Below are 24,484 nucleotides of genomic sequence, written 5' to 3' on the forward strand. Positions count from 1 at the left end.
GTTTGAAATTGTCACTTATGAGAGGTGGCCACATTAAGTATCTGTATGTAACCTGGGTGTCTAGACTCCCGTTAGGCTCCACTGACTCTACTGACCAAACTCCTGAGGAACTGCAAACAGCTGCTCCGCTCGTGCTTCCGTATTTGTCTCAGGATCGATTTGGTTCCTCATACACAGATACCTAATACTATTTAAGTTGCCCTAAGGTATTCGAGAGACATTCTGAGACTGGGAGGTAAGACACGAGACAAGTGGGAGACCTGCACCTTTCTGGATGGACAGTCAGAAGCAGGGCAAGATATCCTTGTGCATCTCAAATGATGCTAGACACTTGTGTTTAAGTAATTGAGTTATTCGTCGAGTGGTTCCGTAGACTTTTCTGAGTGCTACATCAATTTAGACCTGCTTCTGTAATTTTCTAAAATTTCTTGCTGTTGCTACCAGTAGTGTGTCTTCACTGGCAATTACAGATAGAAGGCTAACACCTGTACTGGTATTCTCACAACTGTGCCACTTGACTTTCCCATAGCAAAAGCTAAATAGGGCAACAGCCAGGTGGAGGGGAGGTTGCCTTAAGAGAAAGGACAGGAGCGGCAGGAAACCTGTAAGATGGATCTTGGTACACTGAAGGTGACTTGGACACATCATTGCTCTGCAACAGCAAGGGACTGAACTTAATGTATAAGAGATAATGTGAGCAATAATTTCCAGTCATATGTTCTTATAAATATGGTTGGAAAATAGGCTCATTGTAAAATGCACTACCCTTGGGCAAACTAAAGACATTTTAGGGCTTTTTCTACTACTCAGACTGTGTTCTTGCATTAACGTGTGAATAACTTTAAATAAATAGGCTTCATGTTCATGGTTTTGGATACTGGCATATTTTCTACCACAAGTGTCTCCTTAGGATTGTTCCGGTATCTCTGAGAACCCAACTATGTCTTTTTTCACTTGTTTCACCCCAGACAGAAATGGTAGTGGTTTGTGTTAGGAACTTTGTGCCATTAGCAACAGAATCTGCCCTTTGTAATATTTACCACTAGATAGACAAGGGACCAGGACTTAATTTGGATTTTATTTTCTGGTTGAATGACAGGTATGCATGCCTGAGGACAATCCAGCTACACTCCAGCCAGAATTTAATTAACCAAGAGCTATCATGCAGGACTTAATGAAATACCAGAAGCAGGTGTTAGACTGTAGTGTCCCAGAATCCCTTAGTTTCGCTTACTGGTGCAATGCATAGCATAGTGAGGCAATTACAGTGGGATTACTGTCTGCAACACTAACCAGAACTGGGGTTTGTTTTTCTTTCCTGTCCTTATCTGCTTGCTTTTTTCTCTTATCATAAATTGAAGCTGAAACAAAAATCCAGGATTTTTTTTCTTGCATGTATAGTACTCAGCACAAAGGATTATTCATATATGCTGGAAGTTCCAAGTGTCTGCAGAAGGCAAATAAGAAATAATAAGGATTTCTGTCCTTTCCATTTAGAATCCCTTCTCCTTAAATAGACCTGTTCAGATTAATACTGACACGAAGAAGACATTGTGACAAAATGCTTCCGTTTTTTTTTTTTTTTTTCCCTCCCTGCTAGGGAATATTTTTTAAACATAAACTGTCAGTTCATGCAGTGTGTTGATTTCTCATACATTACAAAAGCATGAATAAAGTTGGCTGAAGGTATTTTAAGTCCGCATACCTTTTCTTCAAGTTACAGAAAGTAAATTAGAGGACTGAGATTTTGAAAGCTGTATAAGACTGTTGTGGTTGTTTCTGTGTTGCAGGCAGAAGCTGTATTTGCATGCTACAAAAGCCATAGCTCTATTCAAAGATGAATGTGTCAGCAAGTATGATACATTTTTGGACAAGGCTGAGGACTGGACAAGGCAAGCTATTGATTTCTATAATATTTTGTAATGTTCACTGCACCACTTTTTATAAAAGGAAACTTGTAAAAGAAAACTTATTTTCTTTTAGGAAAATGCTTCATATAAGGAAGCAGTTACTGGCTCTTACCAACCAGTGTTTCGATATTGAAGAAGAGGTATCGAAATACCAGCATTATATAAATGAGGTAGAACGCTTCAAAATTATGTAAAGTGTTTGCATAGATAAAAGACTGTTCCATGTTGTTTAATATCAATAATGTTGTTTATAGTGAGTCTTACACTGATGCAGCACTATTAAAATACAGGGCTGCACGGATGTAGTATTTGGTTTATAGTAGCTTCATTGCTGATGTTGGAGTGGCATAGAGAGTGGTGTGATTTTTTTGAGTCTTGACTTGATTTGGGGGTTTGGTTTTTTTTTTTGTTTTGGACTTTTTTTGGTGGGGTTTATTTGTTGGTTTTTTTTTTTTTTTGATAGCGCACAAAAAACTGTGCAAATGGATGTGGGCTCATTGAGAAGTGTTCTGTGTAACTGTTATCGTAATGGTATCTGAGCACCTAGAGGATGATCTTAATGCTCTTAGGAAGCATAAAAATGCTACTCCCATATTCAAGATTGGGGATTAAGGATGCATGCTAAACTAATGCTACTGGTGATGTGAAAGAAAGAGTTTTGTTAATTTGGACAGTGACTTTGCAGGATGCACATTTATCAAAGTTACCTCAAAATTGAGAGAATGAGAGCATTTTCATGCAGTAAAACTATTATTCTTTATAAAGGAAATATAAATGAAAAAAAAAGCACCTGTCAAAGCAAATAAGGAATGGTGGAGAGCAACATTTTTCTTGTTATTTGTTTGTATTTTAGTAGCACTACCAAAATTCAGTTACTGATTAGGATCCTGTTGCCTTAGGATACCTACAAACATAACAAATAGATAATTCTTCCTTTTGAAAGTTTAGTACGAAAATGTAAGACAATTAAGAAGGTGGAACAAATCCGGGAATTCTAGGTCATGTCAATACAAAACTTGCCATGATGATTTCAACTTGGGGAATATCAGCCACCTTACTGTGGTAACGATTTTATGAGACATCACAGCAACGGTGAACTTAGAGAAGGATTTTAAGGTGGACATCAAGATACATAGGACAACTTATATTGTAACTTACATTTCCTTTTTATCTGTTATAGTTACAAGATGCTCTGCCACAGAAAATGTTTGCAGCTTCCAGTGGGATGAAACATACAATGAATACAGTTTATCCAAGCTCAAACACGTTAGTGGAAATGACTCTTGGGTAAGAATTTCTTAACTGGATTGATGTAATATTCTATAGCTGTTACACAGATGAATTGAGAAAAAAAAAATTACAGTTGACTCAGTGATTGCTGTATTAAGACCAAGAATTTTATATTGCAGAAAAAAACTCATATTGCTAAAGTGGTCATCCCGATTTGGAAGTGAGTAGGGGACAACACTAATTTATCATCTGTCACTTTTAGTAAATAACCAGCCTGTTATCTGTCTGTTACTTTGTATGTAGGGACAAGTTGCTGAAAGCTGTGTGATGGTAGTGATCATAGCAGATAACTGTCCCTATAAAAATGGTGACATTTACTTTGCTTCTTGTTACTACAGTATGAAGAAACTAAAAGAAGAAATGGAAGGGGTTGTTAAAGAGCTGGCTGAGAACAATCACATTTTGGAAAGGCAAGCAGTTGTTTTCACTTTGGGGGCTGATACTAGGAACAGGCTTAATTTGTTACATTTTGTAGATCTAGTTGGTGCAATGTAAAAAAAAAAATTGTATTCAAAACCTAGAAACATTACTGTAAGATCATTCTGACACAGTAATCGTGGTATTTGTGTTTCATGTTACTTATGTTTAGCTAATAATATCTATTGCACAGACAGATTAATTCTGAATTTAAACACAATGCTTGCAAACTGCTCACTTTTAGACATAATTTTTAACAACTGTGAAATGATACCAATCTGAATGATGATTTTGCAGTTTTCACATAGAGGCTACCATATTCCTTACAGTCCTGAGGGCATGTTGTCACTATCACATACAGACTGACTTTGCTTTTTTCCTTGTGATGATGATAAAATATATCAAAATAATGACCTTCTGAAAGCTTCAGGGCAAATTGCCGGTAGACCGGAGCGTAGCTTCAAGCTGAATTGGTTTTGTTCTGTTCCCCACCCCAGTCCCATACCTGGAGCACAGTATCATCTCTTCTATCTTCTTTTCACATACAAAAGTTAGATACAAATGTGTGTGTTGGTATGAGGCAAGGGAAAGGAAAAACTCTTAAATAAATTATAATGAAGTAAGGATTGATTCTATAATCTAGCCAATCCCCTAAGAATATACTGTTTTTTCATTTTAGATTTGGTGCTTTGACTATGGATGGTGGCCTGCGGAATGTGGACTGTATCTAGCTTTCAAAGGACCTGAAGAGGACTTGTAAATTTTTTCAAAGGGAAAAAAAGTACTGTTGGGACATTTAAAAGCAGATAATAAATCTGTATCATTTTTTTCCCTCTACAACTGTAGTATTAAAAAATGTAAATATGTATAATATGTAAATATAAAAGAAATATTTTGGTCAATGTTAGGATAGAATTACTCCAGGGAATTTAGCCCCTTGGAGGATCTCTGATGAAATCCTAAAGGCAAAAGTGTTGTGGGAGAAATTGACATTTGTTTGCTTTGAAAACTGCCCCTTTTCCAGAATGCAATTTAGTCTTTATTGCAAGAGGACTTGCAGAACTCTGAACATTATTAATTGTCTCTAAAGGGTGTTTTGGATTTCCTTTTAACCGCTGTTATTTTGGAATCTAGCTGAATGACTCTGATTGTCACAGAACTTGATGACTGTTTTAAATGAGATCTTTTTAAATAAGTGTGAATAGGGACTAAAAGCGCAGACAGGACAGAGTGGAAATGCATTTCTTTCCTTCACATCCAAACTGTTAGTTCACTTCTATTTGAGAGAACAAATTCACAGTATTTTTTTTTTTTTGAGTTTGTCTCCATATTGGGTGCCATGTTTCCTGTAATCATTTGACTGCTCTGTATATGGAAGTTTTGCACTCCAGGTTGTCAGACTGAATGTAAAAATTCCTTTTTCAGAGTGCAGCATTTTCAGAATTTCCCTGAAATCTTGTTGCTCACCACAAGAGGAGTGGATTCTTAAAATAATAATAGTTTTTTCAGAATCGTACTTGCAGGCATAATTTTTAGAAAAGGTTAAAAATTGGTATGAGGAGAATTTGTGGGCAGTCAGTAGACTAGGTAGCATCATGCCTCAGTGGTAGTTGAATATTGGAAAAATAAGTTACTGGTCTAGATCTTGAAAAGGGGCCACACTCACTGCTGACTTATGACTGAGATATTGAACTTAGGTGGAATATTTATTAAGACTATATATTTATTTTCCAGTATCAGTAATTACTACTACCAGTATGTGGTTGGGTTGCAGAGATGTAGAATGAGGCAGTCTGCTTCAAAATATGCAGGAGAGGCAAAAAAAAAGAGGAAAACAAACAATCAAAATCTCAGAAAACATCCCTCGCTTTGTTTGGATACTACAGGTGTACTTATCTGTGTCAGATGAAGAGCATGCAAATATTGCAGGACTCATTCTTTCCTGGTGGAAACCTGGCCACGGCTGTTCAGTGGTGTCCAATAGTACTTCTAATTGCTATATTACATCTGTAGGAAGAGCTGAACCAACTATATTTAGAATTTTCTATACTTCTTGGTGAAACATTTAGGTGTAAACTAAACAGTGGTAACCTGTGATAGCACCCGATAGTTTTGTGATGCTTATTCCCTGCTTATCTGTCCAGGTCAGAATACAAAACATCTGGGGTTGGTTTTTTTAATATTTGAATAGAAACTTACGAAATTTATAATGGATTCTTTCATTGTTAAAAGAAGAGGAAATTCACTGCCTTGACGTCTGAGATCTGCTTTCCAGTGTTCTTGGTGAGAATCAAATATTAAAAGGGAATTCAGATATTTTTATACTCATGTGAGTAGCTTCTTACTTTGCAAGATTTGTCCCCAAAAAATCTAGCTATGCAAAAGGAGTGCAACAGTTTGTTACATGTTTTTCCTTGGTGAGCTGTGGCATTCTTAACTGTTTGTTTTAAAATACTGGAATCATGTCTAACTGGAATGTTTAATGCCTGCTTGTACGTTTGTTTGTTCACATCCGCACCCTCACTGAGTGTCAGTAAAAAACACATGCATAAGTGTTTAAAGAATTAGCCTCTCAAACTGCGCATAAATTATATTTTTTCAGTATTATGTCTGTAACACTGCTATTTCAAAAGGTTCTTAATTAATTTTTATTAAAAAAGAAATCAACTGTTAGTTGAAATATAAAATTTTCAATTTCTTTATACTGAAGCAGTCTGAAAAAGAAAGTTAATTGTAGTAACAATATAGTCTGTGTATTGAAGTATGTCAGCATTCTTTTACATGTTTGAAAATGTTTTATGTTAAATTTTATGTTCATTTTAAACATTGCTGGTTTTAGTGTTGCTAAATACATCGGTAATCTTAATCTTTTTAAATTTTTTTTTTCTAAAGCAATTTTAACCAAGCGGTAGCTAAGGAACTTGAAGTAATCAGTTCATATTCTACTGATTATGTTCTTGTGAAGCAAATACCTTTTTCATGTCAAAGCATAGCGTATAGTACCATCAATTTTTGGCTCAAACTAAGTGTCCTGATACTATCAGTCATGCTACTGATTTGCCAAAAGAAGTAATAGAAAGTAATATATGGTTCTTCCTCCTGAAGCTGGTTTCCTGTTTTGGGGGGTTTAGCTTAGTATATTAATTATCTGTTACTTGAACAAACCTGTCTTCATATAAATTGTGAAAATGCATGAGTGAATGACTTAATGACATAAATACATCATCAACCACGTACTGTGCAGTGTGTAGTTACTTCTGTATCTTTCCATAATTTCACTTTCTGTTAATTTCAGTATTACCTTATGTATTTATTTCCTCCTAAGTAACAATACAAAGCCTGAAATCTGAAATAGCAAATTGCAACTTAGTTTGCATTAGCCAGCTGTCCAGAAAAAGTGTCCTGTACAATGGAATTACTAGCACAGGCAATACGGTAGAACCACTAATCCTTTTTATTTATTATTTAACCACTCTGCTGGTCTGTGTTCTGATCAAAATTAGTTCTCTGTAACAGTAGTAAAATTCCTAGTCCTTGCTTGGTGTGAAACAGTCCGCTGGTGGAGCTCAATCGGTGCCAGTTTAGTTAATTAACTGTAGAAGTGATAATCATAGAATAATTTTGGATTTAATACTATGGCAAGGATTTAAAACGCTGAGTGGAAAAAATACTACTTTTTTTTTTTTTTTTTTTTTTTTCAAGCTTGAAGCCTAGAAGAGTGGAGATGTGAAATAAGCTGCCGTTGCATAAACTTGTTTGGGTAAAACTAAACACAACTATCACTAAGTAGTTGCATAGCCAGGTGTTACTGTGAAATCCCTTGCAGGGAGGGCATGGTAAGTGATTTGGCTAACCATGTTTGGTTAGCTGAACTGGTGATGGCTTCTAGCTAGGGACCTGAAAATCAAGGGGATGGGTGCCCACCCTGGTCTGTGCAGAGGAAAGCTTGCTTTTTTAAACTGGCTTGTCCATAAAAGTTTAAAAAGATACAGGTCACCTAAAGATAAGTTAGGGGAGGAAAAAAAAATGGCTAGAGTCTGGAAAACTCATCTGAGAGGGACTGGGAAAAAATGGGTGTTGGTTGGCTGAAAGAAGAGAAGATTGGAAGAAGGGGGGAGCAAAAGTCTTTGGTCACCTAAAGGCTGTTATGGAAGATCAGCGTTCATCACCATGTCTATGGTGAAAGGATTAGAGATTACAAGTATAAACTGTAGTGCAAGAAACAAAAAAAAATCAGACTATGACTTTGGAAAAATCTAATAGTAAAGAGAGTCAGGTCCCAGAACAGATTGTTCTGGGAACTGAGCAGTATCAGCTGAAGAGGGGTTTTAGGAACAGGTTAACTGTTGTGAGCTCTTGTGGCTGATTCTGTCATTGGCAAGGCTGCATGACCATTTAATTTTCTGTGCTCTAAACAGCTTTGTTGTTGTTGTTTGTTCTATTGATCACAAAAAAAAATGTGGTAGGGGTAGTATCTCTCAGTGGAGTTTGCTATTTTCACACTGGTACAACCCTGGCCAGTGGTAGTTGTGCTTGCAGATGCATATCTTTTGGAGAAATTTGTTTCCTGTTGACAAGGAAGACTGACAGCAACAGGTAGAGCTGCTGGCATGCTACAAGTGCAGGTGTACTGCAGTTGTTCAAAGTTGTGTTCCGCTCCTGAAAACTTACAGGAGTGCAGAACGCAGTCTGTGACTATCCAGGCTTCTGCAGCCTTCCTGGCAAGGTAGGGGTTGTGTCACCGCTGCCCAGCCATGGGAAGCATTTCCCAGATGAGCTGCTTTAAGTAACTTTGGCAGATCATTTTAATCAGAACCTCCCAAAGTGCATCACCAGCTCTTGCCAGCTCCCCTTGTGCCAGTGTGAGAGTTGCTTCGGCATCCTCGAGTGCATCTGTGCTGTACGATGGGGGTTTGTTAGCAACTGCAGAGCTGGGTGCAGGCAAGTGCACCTGGCCACCTAGCCCCATGCCGTGCTGGGGAGAGCCGAGCTTGGCAACTCGTTGTGCCAGCCCTAAGCTTTGCTTGGCAGGCACGTTTGCTAACTCATGGTGAAGGAAGATGCTGCTGGCACAATCGTGCTGCTACTCCCCTGGGGACAGCCATGGGAGCCCTGCAGCAGTTTCAGATGTAAGCAGACAGGAGCAGTTCACAATCTTTAAAGAAACCAGGCAGAAAGACTTCACTATTTTTTTTTGTGCTTCCATTCCTTGGAACCCTCTGCGTGAGTGTGCAGATGAGTTGTGTGTAAATCCTGTTTCTCCATATCCTGAAAACGTCTTACAGCCGGGCTACATCCCACTTCACACCACTTAAAATCTGAGCAAGGCTGCATTAGGCGTTTGTAATGCCTAGGAGATACGACAGTCAAACGTACGGGTGAGCTCACTGACAGTGGCTTCTGAAGCCGTAGGTTTGGCAGATGCGGGCTTTACCTTCCGTAAGGTGCTGTGACTTGCCGACAGCTTGCTGCAAGGAGGGAGGCTGGGCTCGGGGGAGGTCGACGGGGCCGGGGTTCATCTTGAGGCCTCCCCTCCTCCTCCTCCTCCTCCGCGGCCGCTCCTCGCTGCCGGCGGCGCGCACGGCTCTCACCTGCCGGGAGCGACTCCCGGAAACGCTTCCCGTGGAAAACTTCGCCTTGGGAAACAAAAAAAAAAAACCACAAAGTCGCCACAACAATAGTGATCTTAACAATTAGACCTTCTCTCTGCGTTTTCAATGGCAGCTCCAAGCGCCGGTTACACCAGCTACTTTCTGCGGCGGCGGGTCAAGGGAACGGGGCCGGCGGAGCAGGCGCGTTTCGGAGCCCCCGGCGAAGGTTGCTCCTACCCGAGAGCTTTCATGGTGAGAGGGTTCGGGAACCGGCGCTGAGTCGAGGCGGCGGCCGCCACCCCCCCGCCGCCGCTTCCCCGCTCCCCTCGCCGGCGGGTGTCATGTGCGTGAGGCGTCAACCGCCGCCCGCCCCGGCCGCTCCGTGGGGAGAGGCAGGCAGCGGCCGGCGCATCCCGCTCTGCATGGCGGCGGCCCCGGTTGACAGGCGGGGGCAGCCGCTCCGAGGCCGGGCGGTGCGGGACCTATTCCCGCAGCCGGACGCGCCCGCCGACGTCCTGGCTCCCGCATACGGCGGCCACCGCCGACCGGCGCCGCCGCGTCCCCGCCACGTCCGCACCATCTTCGAGGCGCCGCCGGAGCCGGAGCCGCCGCACCGCTTCGGGCCGGCGGCGGCGGCGGGAACGTGGTGCGACCTCTGCTGCCGCTTCGTCCTCGGGCAGGGCCTGCGCTGCGCGGGTGAGCGGCCCGGCGGGCTCGCCCGCCGCCTCTGGCGGGAAACCGGCATCGTGTGGGGAGCGGCGGGTTGGGGGAGCTGAGGGATCCCGGATTTCACAAAACTGGGGGCGACGCGGCTGTGGGGGGCTGGGTCGGCCCCAGCGGGAGCCTGAGCTTCCCCGCATGAAGCACTGGAGCGGGAGGGCTGAGGGCTGGGTGCCGTGAGTCGGGCCCTTGGGGCTGGAGGGCCGGGCCGAGCCTGTAGCCCGGGGTGACAGCGTAGCATGGGTGCAGTGTGATACGGGTAAAAACGCTCCGTCTCTGCCCAACGGGAAGGTGATGATCAGAGGGCTGGAGCACCTCTACTGTGAGGACAGGCTGAGAGAGCTGGGGCTGTTCAGCCTGGAGAAGAGGAGGCTCCGGGGAGACCTGATAGCCGCATTTCAGTACCTAAAGGGGGCCTACAGGAAAGACAGGGAGAAACTTTTTAGCAGGGCTTGTTCCAATAGGATGACGGGTAATGGTTTTAAACTAGAAGGAGGTAGATTCAGACTGGATACAAGGAAGAAATTTTTTACAATGAGGGTGGTGGAACACTGGCACAGGTTGCCCAGAGAGGTGGTGGATGCCCCATTCCTGGAAACATTCAAGGCCAGGTTGGATGGGGTTCTGAGCAACCTGATCTGGTTGGAGATGTCCCTGTTCCTTGCAGGGGGGTTGGACGAGATGACCTTTAAAGGTCCCTTCCAACCCAAACTTTTCCGTGATTCTATGATACATGTTACAGGGGATATAGGTCGTGCTGCTCCGAAGGGTTCCCGTGGGCTCCCAGGCATGGAGTGGTGTGGTCCCCTCCCCTGCCCAGTCCTTGTGTCCTGGAGTATCGCACATCCCATGTATGCACCATGCACACGTGCTTTCACTCTCTGGTCTCTGATTCATAGCAGGCAAAGGTGGGGTTTCCTTCCAGCTTTTCTGCTTTTCAGCCCTTTCATCATCACTGCTATACTGTGAAATACAGTGACTTCACTGCCCTGCTAGCTCCTGTTCTCTTTAGGAGAACATACCCAGTCTAGTGCTGGTGAGAAGTCCCCATTTGCCATCCCTTGGTTTGAAAAGCATTTGTGCACATGGTTGGGTTTCACGGTGACCCAAGAACGGTTTCAGCGTGGAACCTCGCGGGCATGCTCACTTCCCTGGCTGTTCTTCACCCGCAGCTGCCATGGGTGCACTTTTTAGGACAATCTAGTGCTATCCGTAGCGGAGTGACATGTTAAGGTGAGTGATTTGCTTTTGATTTACGTCACTGAGCCTTTGTTTAACAGGTGATATTTGAAACTCAAGGTGGGACAGAAAGGTCGGTCTTTTCTTATTGTTTTGCTCTGGCTTAAGGAGATGTAATAACCTCATACTGTCCTCTGCAGAGATATAAAATTTCTGTTACGATATAATGTTCTCACACTGACAGTCACTTCCAGTAGCTCTATTTTTTACAATTACTCTTGGAATGGAAATACTTCGACTGTGAAAATGGAATATTTTTTGTTTTTCAGTTAAGTTAGTGCACCGTTTGTTCTGTCAGGATGTATAGTGCACTGATGTGAAAATAGACCTTAAAAATCACATTTTTTCTTTTATGATCAAACGCTCCATGGCAAGAATGTCAAGTGTCATGTTGGATTATAGATCTTCCAGTAACGTTTTCTCAGAACAATTACAGCTTACAATGTTTTTCCTTCTCCTCCATGACAAGCTCTATTTTTATGAGCCATAGTACTTGAGGCTGCTCTCTTAAATTGCTGTTTAAGTAGCAGAGGAAGCATTCAACATTTATGATTTAGCATGAATATAATATTTAAAAACTGTAAAGTGGTATGGAGATGAAAGGAAACAAGAGCAAAAGCGCACAAGGATTGCTGCAAGAACCTCTGTTCTTTCCCAGTTTGTAGGCACGCCAGCAAGCTAGACTGATTAATGGATCTGGCTGAAAAACTGGCTGAGGGCAGTAAAGGCAATGACTCTGTCAGGGCAGCTCACAGGCATGGAGAAGTCGGTGGCCGGCTGCCCTCGCGGTGCAGAGCTTCTAAATCCACTCTGTGGCCAGACGTCAGTCTGCACCCTTAGTCATGGGCTCTTCTGGGAATGTGTGAGTACAGAAGAACAAGGTGTCCCCCGCTTCTGAAAGCTGGCAGACACAGCTGCGCTCAGGGATGTAACAGAAGAAGTCAACGTCTAAAGTGTGTCTAAACCAGCCTTGAAAGCTGCAGCAGATACATCCAGGTTACAGCTGAATTTGTGGTCACTGTGCTAGCCTCCGTGAAAATGCCATGGTCTCCTTTCGGTGTCCCTTGTGAAGCAGAGATTACAATTGAGGTTAAAATTGCAAGAAGCTTTCAAATATTTTAGTCTGCCTGGCAAGGTGTGACAATGCCAAAGGGTTCCCAACTAACTCTATGTTTTCCAGAGGTCACAAGTGGTAGGGACTTTCATTTTATGTCATCTAAAAAGCAAAACGCAACAGCATCTTCCAGATGGTCCACGGCTGATAAAGAGGGAGCTACGTGCTAAGTTGTCATGATTCTGAGTCACAAAGACATAAATATTATATTTATTTAAATTACCCTCTTTAAATATTGGTTGAAGTCAGTTCTCACTAGATTGTTGGCCTTGGACGAGACCAGAGTCAGAGGTGCTGAATTTGGTGATAAGAGTTAAAAGGCATGAGAAATTGCCTCTGGGGCAGGGTAGGCAAAGGGCACATCAAAGGAGTAATTTTAAAGTATTTAGGTGCAGACTTTTTTCTGTCTTAGAGAAGAGATCTGCAATGTTTTTATGGGAGCGCAGCTTTCTTTTTAGTGTCTTCATCCTGCCTTCCCCATAGAGACAGGGAATATACTCAAGCTGAGCTTCAGTAGAGGCAAGAATTTGCTTTCGTCATTTTGCAACGGGTCTGTGGTCATCTTTGGGTTTTTGTACACTCCTTTGTGCACATCAGAAAGTGAGATGGAGTCACTGGGGTTAATAAACTGCTACTCGGAAAAGGTCTTTCTGCCTTTTGTGAGATTTTTGTTTGTAATTCGCGAGTTTATTTTCAGGCTTCTGCTAAAATTTGAAAAAATACTTTGATATAACTCAGGGAAGAAAGATCAGAATGGAAAAAAAAAAATTAAGGAGACGATCATCTGTTTCAATGCAGTGCACAAGGTGCACATTATTCAAGTAAATTATTTCTTGGGAAAAAAATAAGACAGCACTGATATTTCTGGACCTCAGCCCAGGACGAAAGCCAAATGTAATGAAATATCTCTGAAAAGGATGCTTTGTTGTATCTGACCTCTTGCTATTGTTTTGGATTCCTTTTCAAGAGAGACTTAATTGGTTTAGCAGTCCAGACTTGCTCCGCTAGTCACCTTTTCACCTCTGTAATTTGGGGTAAAAACCTGGTGATACTGTGCAGATGCAGAATGCCATTGCCTTGCCTGACTTCTCTGCACAAAATAATTTGAAACAGAAGCAGTCGGGATTATTCCAGTTTATAGCAGTGAAATGACATACAGTAAAGAGTGGTTTTTATTTTCTAGCATTCATTTTTTTCTTGCAACCTGAGAGTGCTCTGGAGTGGTAATTCTCAGTTTCTTATTTCATATTGATGGTTTCAAGGTGCATAGCATTATGAGGTGTAGGAGCCCTGGAGTTGTTGCATTGTTTTGCCTTATCATTTGGCGTTTGAAAAATGAGGCATTTTTCATTATTTTAAGTGAAAATGTATGCTGCCAGGCTTTGCAATATGGTTTCTGAACAGTTTTACTGTCCCCATACTCTGGTCAGCGGGCTGGGTGCACATAGGTGGCGGGGGCATGAAAGGAATTAGTTTTTGGACTACTTGCTCTGGACTTCCTTGTTAATTTCTGTAACTTTTCTTTTACCTTTCTGATGCACTTTTTCATTGAACCAAATGGAAACATTGCTAGACCTTTTCAAAAGTTTTACCCTTCATGTAAGAGAATATAGAGAAAGTAGAGGTCCTACGTGACTTTTGGTTCAAACTTCCTGAAGATGTTTAAGCAGGTGGTATTTAGAGGTACCATGTAAAACAGGTTGTTCCTTTCCAGTATTTAGTGGTGGGACACGGTTGGGAATTCATGGATGCTTTTGTTGAAACCATGACCTTGATGAACCAGTATTTATTACTCTTACCAACTGTGTGTTGCTTGTGCAACAGCACATGTATTGGTGTATGTGTTGGGTTTATGTGGTGGGGTTGGTGGGGCAGCAGGAGTGAGAACACCAGTATGTTCTGATACTGTAAGGACCTTGCGAAGCAAAGAGAGACTCACAAGTAATTGTTAAGTTGCTGCTAAAGGAGAAAAGAGAATATTTCTGTCAGATTTCTGGTGGTTGGAGTCCTTCATAAAGGTACGCTCAATGAGCATTAGGTCAGTGAGTGTCCTTTAAATGCTGATTGGAAGTGAAGTCCCTCAGCCCGTTTCCCCCTTGCCTATAGTGTCACTTTCTGTACCCGCAGCATCACGCCTGTAATTTTAGCTGGGTGTAGCGTGATCTGTGCGCAGGCAGACACCCGTGTCCCGGCATAGAAGCCTCTCCAGTTGCAAGGTGCTCTGCAGAGATGCAGAAGCCCATGGGAGCAGATAAGACTGTGAGCCTCCTCTTCCTCTCAAATCTACTGGGCAGTCATTTCAGCGTTGTTCACTAAAACTTGTCTACATCTTTTTTTACCCATTTTTCAGACTTTCTTTTTTGAGCAACCTTCTCTTGTGAAGCATGTAGCACAGTTTCAGGGCCTATCAGGGCCTTCTGTTTCTTTCTTGCTGAAATGGGTATTTTGGTGGGAGCCTTGTTAAATTTCTAACATTTTTTTTGTATTGTTGCTGAATATTCAGTAGGTGACTCCTGCTTTAGTGCAGTTGAAGGACAGAGGCATTGCATTTTAATATGTGGTGTAGCTCTCCTAGTACCGGGCTTTTTAAGTATCTGTAAAAACAAACAAAACCCAAACAAAAAACTTAAGCCCTCATCCCCTTAGAACAAATTCGTATGTATTGTCTAAATGCCTCCTAAATCTCAGGAATGGTAAAGAAATAGATTTCCCCTTACAGAAATGAGGGTGAAATGTGGAGGGAAGGAGCAAAAGCAGGTTCTAGTGATTTTTTTTTTTCCTTTGGAAGGATATTTTTTTGATCATCAAATTTGTATAACATAGTTTTTCATGTTTTGATAGAAGAGGACAGACATTGTTAGCTATCTCTGCAGTAGGAGTATGCTCATATTTAGTCACGTGTAGTGAGGGGGTTAAGTTGCTAAAGCTACTTCTAGAGTTACGACTTGAATTACCAAAACCGTTCTGGGTCGAAGGAGCCTCTGAAAGTTTTATCTAAAGAGTGAGAACTGGGGGGTGGATTAGAAATAGCAGCGGTAGGAGCCTGCTTCTCTTTTCCGCTCTTTCTGCAGAGAGTTGTTTAATGATGCGCAGTTCCCAAAGTTTCCTTTATTTTCTTTTTTCTTGTTTGCTGGAGCTCACAGGGCTGGTGGAGCCGGAGGCTGCTGTGCCCGGTGTAGGGAGGAAGGACGAGGTGTGGAAATAGAGACCAAGAAGCAGCTTTGATGAGGCTTGCTCTTCACGGTTAATGCTTGCTGGCTTCCTCAGTTTCTCTGGGGTGTTTCTGTGGTCTCCGCAGCTGCAGCAAGGCTTCCGCTTCTGCAAAGCTTGAGCCCTTTTCCCCCTGTTCACAGAGAAAAGTAGCTCCTCACGGAGTTCCATGGTTACTGTGGGTCCTGTTTTCTTGGCCAGTGATATTTCTCTTCCTGTGTGAGGACCTAAGCCATATGCTGTCATGCGTAGAGCCTTTCACCTATTCTCTGAGCACCTCTTTCTTTGTTCTCATTTTCACCATCTCATGAACGGTTAATTAGTAATTATGGTGTCCTTCAGAGTTTGGACGTCTCAGATACAACCCTAAGAGGCTACAGAGAATATAAGCAGTTGTTGCATAGCAGTGAAGAGAAAGTTTTAAAAATCACCCTATAACATTCAGATGCCAGCACCGAAAGGCTCTGAAAATGCTGCATGGTTTTCACGCTTGTCTTCCTCATGTGCTTTAGAGCTACTCTGTAGGGAGCTTCTGCAGAGGCTGTTGTGAGTAGGCAGGAACCCTGACGGGGGAATCTTGACGTGGAGATAACCTGTGTTTCATTTCACACGCAGGGTGGAAGAAGACGAGAAGCTGTAAGGCTTGGTTTTGAACAAGACAAGTATTTGAGTGCTGGTATGGAAAGGAGTCTGCTAATGAAAAAGTGATAAAATAGGTATTTCTGCAGGCAGTGTTCATCACCTAGGACATCTTCAAGATGTGTAATAAAACATCAAAGCAGTGATCTGTTTACAAAAACAAAGAAACTCTTAGTAATAAACCGGTTGCCATCACTCACAGGTGTGATACCCTCCTGATGATCTGCTTGCTGAGAAAGCCTCAGAGAACCAAGGAGAAACTTGACCTTGTCACGTGAAAGCCTTGGAGAGCTTACTGTACCTTGATGGCCATTTTATATAGTCCTACCGCGCTCAAAGTTCAAGAGGTGGCTAGAACTGCTTGGGCAGGAGATTGGGGCGTTGTGGGAAGTAACAATACAGATGCCTTTTAAATTACATTTTATTACATTGCTTGCATATTATTTACATATTGCTAATATCTGTGCTCTTAATACACAGGGGAAAAAGATAAAACTGAATTTTTTACTGGATACTGTATTTTTTGATAAATTGATAGCATAGTTTGTGGTTAAGTTTTTTTTCTGATTTTTTTTTTCTCATTTGCTGTTAGCGATAGGAGCTGCCAGCCACCCTAAGTCCTTAATAATATGCTTGCATAGGAAGAAGCAGCCGCTGGTCTGAAGTGCTATGAGCAAAACAGCCATAGATGAAAGCACTGAGAGTTGGAAGGTTACCCAGGAGGTCACTGGCAGCTCTTGCTCGGTGACAGCAGTCATCTCTTCCTTCTGTTGCTAAACAGCATTGACCAGAAACCTCCAGCATGATTGGATGGATCTCTTTATCCAGACAGTTAAACGCAGGTCAGCAGTGTGCACAACAGAAAGAAAATAATGATGCTGGTTTTGGCCAGGCGGCTTTATGAACTGCTAGACATGTCTGTTTTCTCCACACCGTACTGAGTATGGATGAATGCCTTTTTGATTTTGCTCAGTAAAAGCAGAGCATGTATGTATAGTAGCTTGGGTACAGTGGCCTGACAGTGACTGTTGGAGCTTGGAAGAAAGTACGAAGGGCTACAATGAAAGTTAAGCTCTGCAATATGTCTTTTGTGTATTTTGTGTCTTTTGTGTCTTTTGTGTCTTTCTCTCTTATACTCCAGTTTGAAATATTACTCTTTTATCTAATAGCTGCAATGGCTAAAATAAGAAACATCCTGCTCGTCTAAGAGAGAATAAATGTGCAAGGTGCACCCTTGTTAATTGTCAAGTGCAAACAGCATGTCATCACTCATACAACATGCAGAGATCTGAAAAAGGATGCCCACACTTTCTTGTACCCTAACAAATAATCAGGCTACTTTTCTCTTAAGCAGGCCAGATTAGCATCAGTAAAGTAATTGTTTTAGAAATGTTTAACACATATTTTTGTCTTTCCTCCCTGATCTGATTTCCCTTAGCGATATTTCTATGCAAACTCTCACAGAGAAGTCTACTAATTTTGGCATAGTCACCCAAAGCCCACAGGCAAATTGGTCTATCAGCCACTGAGTCAAATCCTGTGTGTCAAACTATGTTACAAGGCAACTCAGTATCTTCTCTCCAGTTTTAGCCTTGAGTTTTATTATCTCTGTGCTCTAAAGTGTAGCTTTTTATGTACAAAAGTGGTTTTCCTAAGAACCATTCAATGATTTTCCTGAGTTTACTGCTACTAGTATAATAACTACAACAAAGCTAAAATTAACACTAATCTGTTATTTTCACATTGCACTACTATTCTCTGCCTTTAGCTTTTTAAACTTATATTCAACTTTAATTTTGATGCACAAACCTACATGCATACAGTAAGCCTGTAACCAAACTACATGACAAGGTGCATCACATTGTACCAGGAGCAGTCTCCAGGAAGCAGTGCATTGTCTTCCTGATGCTCAGCTGGACCAGCACCGCAATGCCCTCTCACACACTTTCATCGTGGCACTGTGACGGTCCTGTCTGCCTCTGTACGTTTCCAGCATCTGGAAAAGAACATCAAGCAAATTATAACAAATTTTACTGGTTGAAGTATTTGAAATGAAGCAGGGAACAAGTGTACACTACAATGGACAATACTGAAAGGAATCAAGCAGAAATATTGCTGAAATACACAAAGAGAGATTCTTTTTCATGCAACAATGTATGAACATATTTAATGATAGTATAATATATCATAGAGTGAAATAAGATTTAACCAGATGTGAGCAAATGTGGTTTGGTGCTTTTGATTTTCTTCCTTAAAATCCAAGATGTATTTCATTGGAGCTATTGCTCAGAAGAAACCTTCCTACTCCTTACTTCTTAAGGGGAGAAATCCAGTTATTCCCCAATAGACAGCCTGTAGAAGTAAGCAATTAATCTCAGAGGACCTTGAGACATGACTGATAAGCTGAATTTGTGTTACATATTTTATTTTGACTAAACAGCACTCAAGGCCTGAAGAAAATGAACTGAAATCCCACTGTATTTGTAGAGTACTTCTGTTGGTTTATGTCAGATCTCTGAACGAGACCTGCAGTTGTTGTTGCCTGCTCTGGGCTCAGTCATTCTGGGTTCTGTCCTCCATCTCTAGCAGAGATGGCACACCTGAAAAACTTCAGGGATTTCAATTTAAGATGTGCTCAGTGTGCCATAGAAGAGTCACGACACCGCTTCTTGTCCCTACTGCTGCTCAGAGGGAGCTCCGAGAAGGACTAATACTCTCCCAGCCTCTGATCTGCTTTCCGCGGTGGCATCCTGGCTTCTCCAGAAACTATGAATCTCATGGATTTTACAGCTTTACTGCAGAATGGGAATAAATATGCCCAAGAGGCACTGGTCTTTCTCTGCTGGCTGTAATGGGAGCCAGGAAAACCAGCTCAACTGCAGACATTCAATTAGACAAAGCCCAACTGCCTGCTCGTACAGAGACACTTCTGTAGGCCCATGAAAAAGGGTTGAAACTGCTCATGCTTCTTTAATGTTCATTTGCTTCCTCTCAATTTTGGATGAGTTTCATCCAAATTTCATGCTAGTTTACTTAAAAAGTAATTGTAATCATAGGAATGTGTCCATACTAGAAGCATTTCTTGCAGAAAAAAAAAGACACTGAATGGGAACTTCTGGTGATACAGATCTGGTAGTGGTTCAATTTGATGTGCAGCAAGATTTGGGTTGCATGATCTTTTTATGATATTTTTGTCTCTTAGCATAATTGCCACCTGTCGTGCACTAAGTAAGGTTTTCAACATTTTTCCTTTTCTCTTTTGGCAATTTTCTTTAGTTTCATATCACATTTATTACCTATCAGTGCAAAAATTTTTGGGAACCTTGATAACAGAGGATTAAACATGTGAAATACTTTTGATGTCACAGCTAAAAAGTTGTTATGCAATTCTATTTTAACCTTATTTATTTATCTGCAAAGTAATAGATCATTAAATCTGATTACAAATGTGTTTTACATCAGTTTGAGTACTACAGTTCTTCAATTTCCATCTTTCAACTGGAGGCAAGGTTTTGGAAGTTGCAGATTGCCAATCACTGGTTAATTTTTAATCCCTTCTTTTTGTGTATGTGCAGCTGCTGAGAATCAACAGTTTTTTTAGAAAGCTCACAAATATAGCTACTTATTTGGATTAGGGAGGGATGAACAGCTGAGCTGGAAATCGGAAGTATTATGCTAGTTTTGCTGAACTAAGCTCAAAGGCAGCAGTTTTTTGTTTCTTTACTTTTAGTCATTGTATTATATTCTTTTTGAGCTTCCTAGCAGCTGCATAGCTTTGTCAAGCATGGTGATGTTTTAGTATGAAATCTGTGATACTGTGTCTTGACAGTGTCATGCAAATGCAGTATAGCTGAAGCTCAGGGAGTGGTTACCCAGGACCCCTCTCTTGCTGCTTGGATAAAATTTACTCTGACACACACTTGAACAGGATTTAAGGAAGGTCATAGATTTTATTTGTAATTTCTGGTTAAATAAGTTTCATACACTCAATTCTGTCCAGTGCATAGATACGATGTTTCTCTGCATAACCCACTTCTGCATTGCTAAAATATTTTAGTCCATTTCAGGTCTTGGTCAGGCAAGAAGTGAAAGGAAACAGTCTCTGGAGGTCTGGAAGTCTCTTCCTGCTTCTCTGTAAGTTCAAGTTCCATCGATATGGAAAATATCCTTGTAAAGCCTGGCTTGTGAATGCCTCTCCACACTGAACTCTACCTCTTGGTATGGCATATAGCATAGTGTCATGTACCCACACTATGACAGGTTGGAAAGACACCACCTCATTTTCTAAGCATATTATTGTCTCTAGAAAGAAAGCAAGAACTCATTTTGAGCTCACCTAACAGGGACATTTGCTAATGCAGGCAATCAGATATTCATTAATAAGTTTAGCACTTCCTACACACAGTTTCCACTACGAATAGACGTGTGGGGATCTTTGCTCCTGAAACTAGAATAGACGGAGAAGTTCCAGATAGGTCAAAGCAATCAAATCCTTTGCTCATCCCAGGCATTTGCTACCTAAGAGCTGAGAGGAGTGGAAATGGCAGTAACTCCGCACTGAGGAAAGATGCTCTTCTGCCCCCAGGCAATGGGCATGGGAGGGCTACAGCAAGGCAGCCGCTGGGTTGTTGTGTAGCTCTGTTCAGAGCTGGTCTGCCGAGCTCTGTAGACTGGAGCAGACAGTGGTGTGTCTAAACCACTGGATGTTTCTTTCATGAGCACCCCTTTGCTTTCCAACTGGTATGCACAAGTTTCCATGTAGAAAGCAGGTTTTGGGGCGGATGCTGAGAGCAGTGTGATGTGCCCAGCTCTCCTGCCAAGGTGGCGACTTGCCGGACATCCCGGCCCACGGCTGGAGAGCATGTGGGGCGGGCAACACACACGTGGAGTCTGCGGGTGCCGTTTCTGCCCTTCGCGGAGGCCTGCTGAGACCTGACCTTTGCGCCGTTGTGGGGAGGTGGGAGGTCAGAGGCTGCCCGCATAGCAGAGGGGACAGCTGCTCACCTCCCTTCTCAGGCAGGTGGGACAGCAGCCCGGGCAGCAGTCATTCCCTCCCCTCCTCCGGCGTGCTGCTTAGATGAGCAGAGGATGACCTGGGGGTTGAAATCTGCTGCAGGAAAAAGCCTTACATGGCTTTTTTTTCTTAAAGGGAGGCAGAGATCAAGAGTGTGACTCTGCTCACATTTCAGGTCCTTCTGTCCTCCTTGGAAAGCATCTCCACGCGCTGTCTCTTCATTAGGGTAGATTGAAAGGTACGCGTGTAGCCCTGTGTAGTACCTTTTTAAGTGAATTCTTAACTTCAGCAATGCTTCAGTGCAATGTCAGCAATTGGAGTTGTCTTAGGAGGGGTTGTGTGAACTCTCCATAGCCTGGCTGATGCAGCTGATGCAGGCTGACAGCGGTTCGTTGCTGTGCAGAGCACAGTGGCTCATATTCCAAAGCTAACAGCTCAGGTTGAGAGGAACTCCCATCATCATCACAGACCCCTCATCTGTGAGCTGTGGGGAACAGACTGTTGTCCATTAGCTGTGTGGTTTGGCTTAACTAGAGCCTGGAAATGTGAAGTGATGGAGGGGTCAGGAAATTATTGCAAAGCTAACGACCACTGCTGTTCAGTTCAGCTTGCATTCAGGTTCATATTCTCATCTATATTAGCTAATTTGTTGCATAGCATAATTGTCAGATTCATGCAACTGCCTTTTTTGGTATAGAATGAGTTCTGTTTGCCTTAAAATAATATACAACTTTTTATGCTATTGCCTATTTTTTATTCCAGTAAGGCACTAAACACGGTAATGTGTAAACCTCCACCAGTTTATTATTCTCATCAGCAAAGTCAGTTTACATCTTTATACTGTTATATTCTAGTGTGTTTTACCGAATATTTTTTAAAGCCTCATAAAATACCAGTATAACAAAAATACTGTATCAACGTTTTCTGTTAAGTGAAAAAAAAATATTCCTGTTCCCTTCATATCCTCCTAAGGATTACACATTTCTATATGGATTCTTTACTAAATTATAAAACTAGCCGTCTTAACATATATTCACTTCTGGTCTGAAATAGTATGGGTGTTTTTTAATGTCACTTTGATTTTCATTAAATTTTTATATGTCTACATCTCAGGAAAAAAATGTCACGGTTTGATCTGATATTTGGTAGATGCTCTTAAACACTCAAAATCCTTGCTGTTTCCTGAAAGAAGCAAGTTAGCTGTTGGGCCTTTAACTCTGCTCCTTCCCTGTGCTGAACTGGGTGGCAGACCTCCTACTTGTGCTAAAACCGTCACTTTGCTACTAAATTCCTACTGGTATGAGAGGGTGGAGCTGGAACAAGAGACAAATCCGACGGCCTGAGTCCTGCCTTCTGCTCTTTCATTGACACTGGCTGAAGAATTGTGGCGGATACAGTATAAATGGAAAAGTTTATTTGTTTTCAGAGATGTATTGACCAGAGGAAATGCAATCTATCTAGCTTGGTCCTGAGAAGTAGCAGTATGTTAAAAATGTCGGATGTATAAAATGGGGTTAAATACTTCACATATTTTAGTGTAGAAAAATACATTGTGAATTCTAGGAGAGTTATTAACTGCATGCTGTGGACATAGCTGGTGTAACAAAGCCCTCACTTTCTGTAGTTTAAAGGTTGATATAAAAGGATCTTTGTTTCATAATGACATTAGTCTTGGTTTTCAGTGTTTTCTGCCATCCAGATCGAGCAGAAGGAAAAAAAATCAAATAAAATATGGGAAGCTGAAGAGAAACTTGTGATATAATTGAGGAAATCATAGTAAGCTTGGAAAATGGTAAAATAGTCTTGCTGTTAACAAGCGTATGGTAGAATTAATGATAAATGTTTGGGAGGGCATATGGTAGTTCATCGCATCTCTGGATTTACAATTTAATATGTATCATGCTTGAAGCATGTGTAGTCTAAGTACTGAGATGCTGTTAATTTATTTGGATAGTGATATTTTGATAGATGCTCAATTCTTCAGTAAACTGTGGCAGTGAATGTTTTCACTCTTACATTTGCCTTAAAATCCATTAAGAGTGAAGTCGCATTTTAACACAGAGATGTCTGTTAAATTTACTGCTGAGAACCTTCATAAGCAGATCTTTGAGAATCTCCAGAAGAAAAATCCTGTTGATGTAAATCAAGGGCTCTTGAAAGGACACTTGTCCCTATCAGTTTTGGAGTTTATTTGTTTACAGCCTGGAAAAGGTAGCTAGAGATGAACAAATGAGCCCTTCGAAACCTTTTTTGTGGAAAGCATGTCTTGTTTTAACATCACTGGAAACAGTACCAGGTTAAGACTCTGAAGCATTGGTCTTTCTTTAGCCGAAGCGTCTATAGCGTCTATTAATATAGATGCTTCTTGTAATAAAGAGGGAGGTCTGGAGGGTTCAGAGCAGAGTGACGTAGAGGGAGGGGATTTAGGACTAACAGGTGGTCCTGAGACGTGCTGGCTGACGCTGAGCTCAGAGCGAATGCACTCTATGTGGGTATTCATGGGCTTTCCTCTCTCGGGCTGGAGACGTGTGTCTGTTGTTCCTGGTCTAGCTGTGGAGCTCTTTCAGCTATGGCCATAAGAAATGACTTGAGGAAAACCATCAGGAGGATAGCACGTTTTTTTTACTGGTTTCCTAAATCATTGAGCAGTTCGAGGAGGAGAACAGTAAAACTTCTCTGGAAGTCTGCTGGTAAGTCTGCTGCTATGTTTCTTAAGACTTTTTTTTTTTTCCTGCTAAAAAGAAATTCAAAGGGAAAAATAATTTATTTCCATTCAGCTGGTTACTTTTCCAGGCCAGCATTGTTTGCATTTTTCCATTCTCTGGGGCTCATTAGGCAAAACTGTAAAAATATTTTGGAAATGCAATAAAAGGTTTGTTAGGCTTGCTTAGATGAAGAATTCTCTTGCAGCTGTATAATTTATTCGTATTGATATTCATGTCCGTGATATCTGATGTCTTGTTTTTGTAGACCTTATTTCTCCCTTGGGTATGTACATAGGAGCTCTAATATGACTCACATACCTGCTGTGTGAAGACAGAGTTGACTGAAGACCTTCACCCATTATACCAGTGTTCACACAAAGCAATGAGCAGCTTAGAGAGGGCTTATATTCAGCAGCGATGCCATGTCCTTCATTTCGATTTTATCAGCTGAAATGCAGTGCTGCTCAGCTCACTGGTTAGTAAAAAGCATTGCTCCTTATGGCAGCTCCATGCTCTGATCCTTGTCTGGTCCTGGCCGAGAAGCATATGCATCTGACAGGTTAACATTCTCATAAACACCCTGAAAGCCCAAAGACTGTTTTGTCCCTCTGTAGTGATCTGTTAAAGCTGGATCT

The 24,484-nt window shown here is 41.7% G+C and overlaps 2 protein-coding genes across 3 annotated transcripts in view; both read left to right on the forward strand.

Annotated features, from left to right (window-relative positions):
* TBK1 (TANK binding kinase 1) overlaps positions 1-6,854 on the forward strand; it is a 30,849-nt gene extending 23,995 nt beyond the window's left edge. The window contains exons 17-21 of one of the 2 annotated variants that reach the window (XM_086748717.1): positions 1,791-1,892; positions 1,984-2,080; positions 3,091-3,197; positions 3,539-3,610; positions 4,297-6,854. In XM_086748717.1, the coding sequence (XP_086604843.1) occupies positions 1,791-1,892; positions 1,984-2,080; positions 3,091-3,197; positions 3,539-3,610; positions 4,297-4,348 (430 nt within the window). In that variant the 3' untranslated portion in view covers positions 4,349-6,854. Of the gene's footprint in view, positions 1-1,790; positions 1,893-1,983; positions 2,081-3,090; positions 3,198-3,538; positions 3,611-4,296 lie in introns of those variants that run through there. The other variant, XR_015258659.1, reaches the window with a different exon arrangement.
* A 2,776-nt stretch (positions 6,855-9,630) lies between these two features.
* RASSF3 (Ras association domain family member 3) overlaps positions 9,631-24,484 on the forward strand; it is a 109,290-nt gene continuing 94,436 nt past the window's right edge. Inside the window, exon 1 of the mRNA XM_086748731.1 lies at positions 9,631-9,904. Coding sequence (XP_086604857.1) covers positions 9,631-9,904 — 274 coding nt within the window. The remainder of the gene's footprint in view (positions 9,905-24,484) is intronic.

Source organism: Chlamydotis macqueenii, chromosome 1, assembly GCF_036417535.1.
Source record: "Chlamydotis macqueenii isolate bChlMac1 chromosome 1, bChlMac1.mat, whole genome shotgun sequence".
Lineage (NCBI taxonomy): Eukaryota > Metazoa > Chordata > Aves > Otidiformes > Otididae > Chlamydotis > Chlamydotis macqueenii.